Source organism: Impatiens glandulifera, chromosome 1 (assembly GCF_907164915.1).
Source record: "Impatiens glandulifera chromosome 1, dImpGla2.1, whole genome shotgun sequence".
In the NCBI taxonomy this organism is placed as follows: domain Eukaryota; kingdom Viridiplantae; phylum Streptophyta; class Magnoliopsida; order Ericales; family Balsaminaceae; genus Impatiens; species Impatiens glandulifera.
In genome coordinates, this window is record NC_061862.1 from 67004317 (window position 1) to 67012800 (window position 8484).

The following is an 8484-nucleotide window of genomic DNA, read 5'->3' on the forward strand; positions in this document are numbered from 1 at the left end:
TTTTTAAATATCTTATAAATAAATTTTAAAATATTATGTTTTACAAATTCATTTAAGTATATTAAAAAAAAATTAAATATTTTATTTTACAAAATAATTTAAATATATTTACAAAATAATTTAAATAATTAAAAATATGTTGTTATATGTATATATTTAATATATAATTATATAAAATTTTAAATAATTTGTCAAAATATATTTTAATACATTACAAACAAATTTATGCATATTGAATATATAAATATATACATTGTGAAATAATTTCTACAAATTCATTTGAATATATCACAATTATAAAATATAATTATAATCATTCATAAAAATTAATTTAGATATTTCAAATTACATAATTTATAATTATTTTAAACAGATCTTGAAATAAAATTATATTAATTCATAATTATTATTTTATATATATCAGAAATAAAATTATATGAATTATTATTTAATCATTTAAATACATCACAAATAAATTTATAACCATAATTTATAAACCAGAGTCAAATGAAGTTCGTTTCACTCAACAGTGAATATATGTCAATCAGTCTTACATGGACAACCTCATGTAAAACAGTGTAGACCGTCTCTTCAATGGGTCATGTAAAATGGAGTGAAACGAAAAAAAGCTTCACTCCTTTCCGCTTTTGCTGAACCCGGAATGAAATACGGGTTCTGTGTTCTCTCTATTCCTTTCAACTCAATTTTAATTTATTAATATAATAATACTGCTGAGTTTTGATTGGTTCGCAACAGAGGAACACCCCATTCGGTAGTAAAAGATCTGATATGGAATAAATATGAATTACTTAATACATTTTATAGAATAAATTATTACAATAATAAAATTAAACATAATCATTTAACAAATAAATTTAATAATATATAATAAATAAGAAGGATAAACTAATAAAAAAGAAGTGATTAAACATATGGATTACACAATTTACTATTTAATATTTTGTCCCTATCCAATTTTTGGACCAATTCCCTCATTTTGTACTACCAAAACAAATATTGATAGATATAATACTATTATATTTAAAATTTGTTTAGAAAAAAAATATAAAATATAAATATTTGTTTATGAAATATTTTGAAGGAAATTATAACATAAAAAGTGAAAGAAAGATAGAAAATAATTAGAGGCATTGCAATGAGAGCGGGGTGAGGAAGACCCAGTCACCGACAGTGCGTTCACTTCTCCGAGTCGCACGTGCGACCACACACACTCTCCGGTCCTTTTATAAACTGTTCAACATTTGGTCATCTTGTTCCTTCAACTCTCTCTCTTTTTGTTTCTTGAAATGGCAAGTTTTGCACCTACTCCATTGTTGAAAGATGAACTAGACATCGTGATACCCACGATTCGAAACCTAGATTTTCTTGAAATGTGGAGACCATTCTTACAGCCCTACCATTTGATCATTGTCCAAGATGGAGATCCGACCAAGGTGATTAAGGTTCCAGAAGGGTACGATTATGAGCTCTACAATCGAAATGACATTAACCGGATTCTGGGTCCTAAGGCTTCTTGTATTTCCTTTAAGGATTCTGCTTGTCGTTGTTTTGGTTATATGGTCTCCAAGAAGAAGTATATCTTCACTATCGACGACGATTGCTTCGTATGTTTATGATCGATCGATCTCTTCTTCAATTAATTATTGAAACATGCTATCTATTCATTACAAACTTTTGTTTTTTCTTTCTCACTAATCCGATCGACCAGGTTGCTAAAGATCCATCCGGCAAATATATCAATGCATTGGAGCAACATATTAAGAACATACTATCTCCGTCAACTCCACTATTTTTCAACACCCTTTATGATCCATTTAGAGACGGTGCTGATTTTGTTCGCGGATATCCGTTCAGCCTTCGCGAAGGCGTTCCAACCGCCGTTTCTCACGGTCTATGGCTAAATATTCCCGACTATGATGCTCCTACTCAACTCGTCAAGCCTCTTGAAAGGAACACGAGGTTATTTTCTTGTAACTTTTCCTAAAAAAATAAATAAAAGAAGAAAATATATAGTTTGTTGCTTGTTGATCAAGTAATTCAATTTGTTTTTTTCAGGTATGTGGATGCTGTTTTGACAATTCCAAAAGGTACCCTATTCCCCATGTGTGGAATGAATTTGACATTTGATCGTGATCTCATCGGCCCTGCCATGTACTTTGGACTCATGGGCGATGGTCAGCCCATTGGTCGGTACGATGACATGTGGGCTGGATGGTGCATCAAGGTATATATTGTAACATTTTACGTGTACAAATTTAAATCAAGGATAATAATGTTTGTAAATTTGTAGGTAATATGCGACCATTTAGGGTTGGGAGTAAAGACGGGGCTGCCATATATATGGCATAGCAAAGCGAGCAATCCGTTTGTGAACCTACGGAAGGAATACAAAGGTATCTTTTGGCAGGAAGACATTATTCCCTTCTTTCAAGCGATTAATCTTCCGAAAGAATGCACAACCGTTCAACAATGTTATATTGAGCTTTCGAAACATGTTCGAGAGAAGCTGGGGAAAGTTGACGATTACTTTGTTAAGTTAGCCGATGCAATGCTCACTTGGATTCAGGCTTGGGACGAGCTTAACCCGTCGTCTAAGGTTGCTATTTCCTCAAAGCTGACGAATGGCGCTTCTAAATAAAAAAAATCTATGTTTATGGATTATTTGTTATGATTTGTGTTGTAGTTATGAATTATATTCCCCCACTATAGTACATTAATGATGGGATGACAATTATCACAATCTTTTGAACTATTGTTTGGAGTTGGCAGATTTTGCTTGAATGTAATTCATATAAATTCAAAGCCTTTTTTATATCATGAAATTTGATGTTCTTAAAATCTTATGTAAAAATCATGAGTAAGTTCCAACTTTTGTCCATATTGTTTTGGGACTCATTTGGGTGGATAATAAGGCTGGGTTGAAATGGGCTATTTTGTTTTTAAAGAATTTATAATTGGACCCATTCAAAATACCATGAATTAAGTTCAAACAAGAAAATATTTATGTTAATTAAGTATTTTTTTTTGTTTTACTGTTTATTTAGATTACATAATGTTACAAAATATAATTTATATAAATTTGTTGATATTCTTTCATTGAAACTCAAACTCAGATATAAATGTATAAATCAGAAAATAGTTTTAATAGCCATTTAATATAATAAAACATGATTTAGGGAGTTTTCAATCTCTTGATATTGTTTAGATTAAGTTCAAATTAAGCTAAAAATGATGAGTGGTTATGTTATGAACGATTTTAATTTGAATTATAGTAAGAGTTTATAAAAAATAATTTTAACCAGGCAAATTAATATGTAAGGCTAAAATAGCTTTTTAAGTATTTTTCAACTTTAATTTTATATTTATAAAATTAACTTATATATCAAGTAATTTCTTTTATTTGATTTATTATTTATGTATTTTTTTTCTTATACTTAATTAATTCAATATTTTAATATTAAAGACTGAATTTTTATTCTAATGAAAGTATACCCATCAAATTCTGCAAAAGTTATTCAAATCGTCCACTCTCATATGTTTTTAATTAAAAATTTTAGTTTTTTTTTATTTTCTGAATTTTAAACTTTTTTAACTGTAATAAAATAGTGTAAGCAAAAAAAGATTGTCATTTTTCTTAATTTTTTTTTTAAAAAAAAAAATTCCGCGAACACATTTTCTAAAGCATCCAAAATCAATAAAACTCAATCTAATGAATATTTTATCAAATTTGAGCTAATAATTGAAATTTTATCATTTAAACTTTAATTTCAAAACAAAATATTTAGCTCAATGAATAGTCCAATTATATTTAGATGAGACTGATGAGAGACAGTTTTCATATTCCCACGTGAGTGGAGACCGAATAATAGAACTCAATAGTCTATTCATTCACTTCAATTCTTTTTAAATTAAAACTAAATTATGAGTTAAAATTTGATTCAATACTAAGTGACTTACGTTTTTATTTTATTCTTATTGGTTTTGAATAATCTTTTATCGTTTTAGTCGCATGGGTAAAATTAAAAATGAATTTCTCTCGAAGTGTCTTGTTTTCGTAAAATTCAAATAATATATTTCATAGTTATTATGGATTTGTAAAATTTTGTACATTTCTGAACATGGTAGAATAGTGAATGTTTATTTGATTATGATGTAACTCATCAATTATAGTCAAGTTACATCTTTTAAATAGACATCACATAAATTGTATGCATATAAAAATATAGTCAACTCTACAACCAGTGATTTTTAGCTTACCAAATAGGATGTCATATATAATATATTTAAAATATTCAATGAGAATTTGTGTGAGACATATTTTGATTGACTCGTTATCTCTTCATAGATATTCCAAAAGAGAGAAGTTATATTACTTAGTTTTGGATGACAAGAAATTGTTCTTATTCTTATTACCTATTACTTTGACTTACAAGTAATGTGATGATTTTTTATAATAAGATTTGTCTTCTCGGTTGGATTTAACTCCAATTTTATGCCCCTTGTCGAGTTTTTGTATGGGGTATTTATGTATTTGATTATGTTTTTTTTATTGTTTTTATTCGCAACGTTACATTTTAGAAATATATATATATGCAGCCAAAATTTGGGAGTAGAGGAGTCTTAGAGAAAAATAATAATGATTCATAAATGTTATTTAACAACCCAATTGAAATCAACATACATCATTTGGATATCTAAAAATGTTATTTTCTAGTTTTAGTTTGAAAATTTGAAATTCCAAATAGGGTGAATACATAAGTACTTCATTGATTTCAAGTGTACATATGACATGAAGGAAACTACTTTTTGAATATTCTTTTAGATGGATTTTATATGATTGTCTTCTTTTATGTTAGTTACATGTACAAATGGTGAAAAAAAAGAGAACTTTTTGTTCTTAGATCAGAACATATGTCTAGAATAGTTTGGCACATTAGGGTAATGGGTTGCCAAATAATTCCATAATTGCCTCAAGACATGACTAACTGGATTTCATTTTGACTCTAGAGTAGTGTATAGTTGACAATTAGCTTCCATTTGAATCATTTGTGTGGTTTGGATTCAAATAAATTTGACATATGATGGTTGAACGTGTGATTGGAAATAAGATCAAGTTTGGTGCATACTAACGTTTCTAAACTTGCTTGTTAACAATCTTCATACCACTTTAAGCTAAAGCAATAGTTAGGCATTCATTAATTGGTTTATTTGAAAACATTTTCTGAAGCAAGCAAGAGTTGGGGTTAGAGTTGGCTAAGGTAACATTTATGAATACTTATGTCTTCCGAGAAAATCGTATTATTTATAATGTATTTATTTTGCCATTTTTTTATATTCATTTGAAAAATTCGATGGATTCAATTGAGAGCTAATCGTCTTTTAAAGCTTTACGGATTCGATAATATGTTGCATAGCATATGTTTTTGTTCTTATTTTCATATTTTGTGGTTTTCATTTTTTTTCTCTGTCATTATATTTCTTGAATGATTTTCATAATTTTTCATTATACAAAGACGATTTAAAATCGAAATTAATATTATCTTATCTAAATTAACCTTTATTAATATTTTCTCTTCCAAGTCTATACTTGATCATCTCCATAAAGCTTTTCCAAATGTTGATTTTAAATAATTTATTTTTTTAATATTTTTTTCTTATATAGCATGAGAACTACGTACTATTAACTGACTTAATTTAATTGGTTGAAAATTTAGATTTTCTACACTTTTTATAAGTAGTTTGAAACTAATCTAGTACTAATTTAAACTTAAACATATTTTTTTTTGTTATTTTTCTAATTTACTATAATATGGCAATTTTAATTACAACATTACTAATAGATTACCTATTAACAAAGACAAAAATTGAATCGATCTGTGATAACCCATTTCACAGGTTAATTTCTTTAATTTTTTTAAAATGGCATGTTTTAATTTACTATTGACCAACAAAATGCACCAAATTTCAAACTACAAAGGTATAGTTTACAAACTTTAAATTTTTTATTACTCTCATTTGGTTTTGTTGACCTATTTATAATATATAAAATAGTTTTTTTTTTATGAAACCTGAGCAATAATAAAGGTTAAGTGTTGAATTGTGTGGTCCAATGAAAGCTTCATCTAACCATAAATATAATGATGTATACTTTAAATGGGGGTAGTTTTGCCATCTAGTCTGCATATCCCTATCTGAGATAATGCTCATTCCAAGTAATTCCTGCTAGTTGCCTACTCAAAGAATATGATTTTATTGTCATGTTTTTCTATTGTGGGTTCTTTCCCTCAACATTAATTCAATGGTTTTTGCTTTTGTGGTCCTTATAATGGTCCCCCTTAATTTTCATTTTTTAGATAGGTTTCCCATGTGATAGATTCTTTTACCCTTTTTTTTACTATGGCATCTCCATTGCAAATGAGACCTGGCAATTCAACTATTTCTTGTGATGCTTTGTGATTTTAGATTCCATCCAAGATGTCATTTTTCAAAGGGTAGTTTTATGTTTGATAAACTTAGTTGAAAAAATCAACCCATCTTCTTTTTCCATGTCCTTTCGTCGGTAAGATGTGGCGAATATATTGTGAAGTATTCTCGAAGATGTGATGTTGTGTTCAATTTTTACCTATTGAGAAACTTAATTGGATGGAGTTGATCAATTTACAAGAAATGAATCACATCCTCAATGTCTTTAGTTGTCTATTTTGGTTTGAGACATTTATAATAAGACGTGATACTTTTGAATATTGTTTAATTTTATGATGGTAAATTTGATTGATGTAGTTAGATCTTCGGTCTTTAATATTGAATCGTTACTGGTTTTTGCAATGTCGTTTTCTTTTTGTTATTGTCACTTTTCAATTCAATAAAATGAGTTAATTTAAAATAAGAAAAAATAAGTAATTAATTAATGAAAGTTTGAATTTTGACTAAATTGATCAAATTTCAATATTGTTTGTGCATGTAATGAAATTGAAATTAATTGCGACGTATTTGAATTTAATTTAAATAAATCAATAATTCTTCCTAAATTAAATTGTCCATCTTTTTCAAATTTAGAATATATTGTTTTGAAATAACCCCACACCAAATAATCCTTTCACATACATTTTCTTCAATCCCAATTTCACTCTTCACTAGATGGAAATGCAAATAAAATACAATTTTTAATGATTATTTTAATCATTAGATTTGAAATTCCAATTCAAATCAAATTTGGAATTCGGTTAGATAATTAATTTCACATTATTCATTATTTATTTCTATAGTTATTACTAATCGCAGTATTTAAATAATTGATTAAAGAAAATTAATATATTTTCACTAAATAACCTATTTTAAAATTACTTAAAATGTGTAAGAGATTGGAAAAACCCATTTTAAGTCACATGTGTTTGACTCTAATTGAAAATATGTTGGTGATTAATATATTAAAATAAATAATAATAATAATAATAATATATAATAGGTTGCATGTTGTATAAGTAACTTCTAAATATTAGTGGAGACGTGTAAAATGATAAAATGAAGTGAATAAGATGCTTATAGTCAATATTAGATATGATAAAAGTGGCGAATCGGTACCGAAGAATTTATTATTATTATTATTATTATTTCTCTTTTTACTTTTGAGAATTTACTTTTAATACTAATTTTATCTTATTTGGTTTTGGGGAATTTATTTGGGTACTATTTGTATTATATTCTTTAAAAAAATATTTTGTGATAAAATATATTATATTATATTAAAAATTAATATTATTATAAAATAATAAACTTAAAATTTATATAAAATATAAAGTATATATAAATATATTTATAATATTATATATTTAATTGTGTTAATTTATTAATATTCAGTACACAAGTTAGATTGCGAAAATACAAATATCATGTTCAATGTATCATTCCAAAGAATCTTATGGTCAAAAGTCTAAAGTCTTTAGTCATGGACTAGAAAAGAAAATAAAAAATAAATAAATAAATATTAGGATTTTAGCTATGGAATAGTCAAAGGTCTTTAATAACTATGTACGTAATTTATATATTAATGAGATCTACATTTAATATATGAATATGGTAAAAAATAATTAATTAAGGTTTAACTATTTTTTTTTTTAAGAAATTATAATATTGAGAATCACAATTTCTACTTCAATTAAGTAATTTTTAATGAGAATTAAATATCTCTTAATTATTACTTTTTTTAATTTAAGATACCATTAAAATAGAGTAATAAGATTTATGGAAATTTGAGACTTAATAAGATGAGAATCGTGTTATTGTAAGAATTTAACATGAAAAAATAAGTAAATTTATGTTATGGTGACGACGAACATTCTTTAAAAGCTTCTATCCATATTAATTATTATTATTTGAAGACAAAATTAAAGGGTGGGACTTATAATAAAATAGTCATGCTAGGAAAAAATAGTCACGCTGGTAGTGGCAATTGCAACCCGCAGG

The 8484-nt window shown here is 26.5% G+C and overlaps 1 protein-coding gene across 1 annotated transcript; it reads left to right on the forward strand.

The window, feature by feature from the left end:
• The first annotated feature begins 1286 nt into the window (after positions 1-1286).
• On the forward strand, positions 1287-2659 carry LOC124921287 (UDP-arabinopyranose mutase 1-like). Its single transcript, XM_047461922.1, has 4 exons — positions 1287-1625; positions 1730-1980; positions 2077-2245; positions 2312-2659. Exons 1-4 carry the CDS (start codon positions 1308-1310, stop codon positions 2657-2659), a joined length of 1086 nt encoding a protein of 361 aa, XP_047317878.1. The 5' UTR covers positions 1287-1307.
• Positions 2660-8484: the final 5825 nt, after the last annotated feature.

Excerpts from the sequence above, each read along its gene's own strand:
- LOC124921287 (XM_047461922.1), top strand. The coding sequence starts at position 1,308 with ATGGCAAGTTTTGCACCTACTCCATTGTTGAAAGATGAACTAGACATC. Across the intron at positions 1,626-1,729 it reads CTATCGACGACGATTGCTTC|GTTGCTAAAGATCCATCCGG; the intron begins GTATGTTTATGA and ends CCGATCGACCAG. Across the intron at positions 2,246-2,311 it reads GGGCTGGATGGTGCATCAAG|GTAATATGCGACCATTTAGG; the intron begins GTATATATTGTA and ends GTAAATTTGTAG.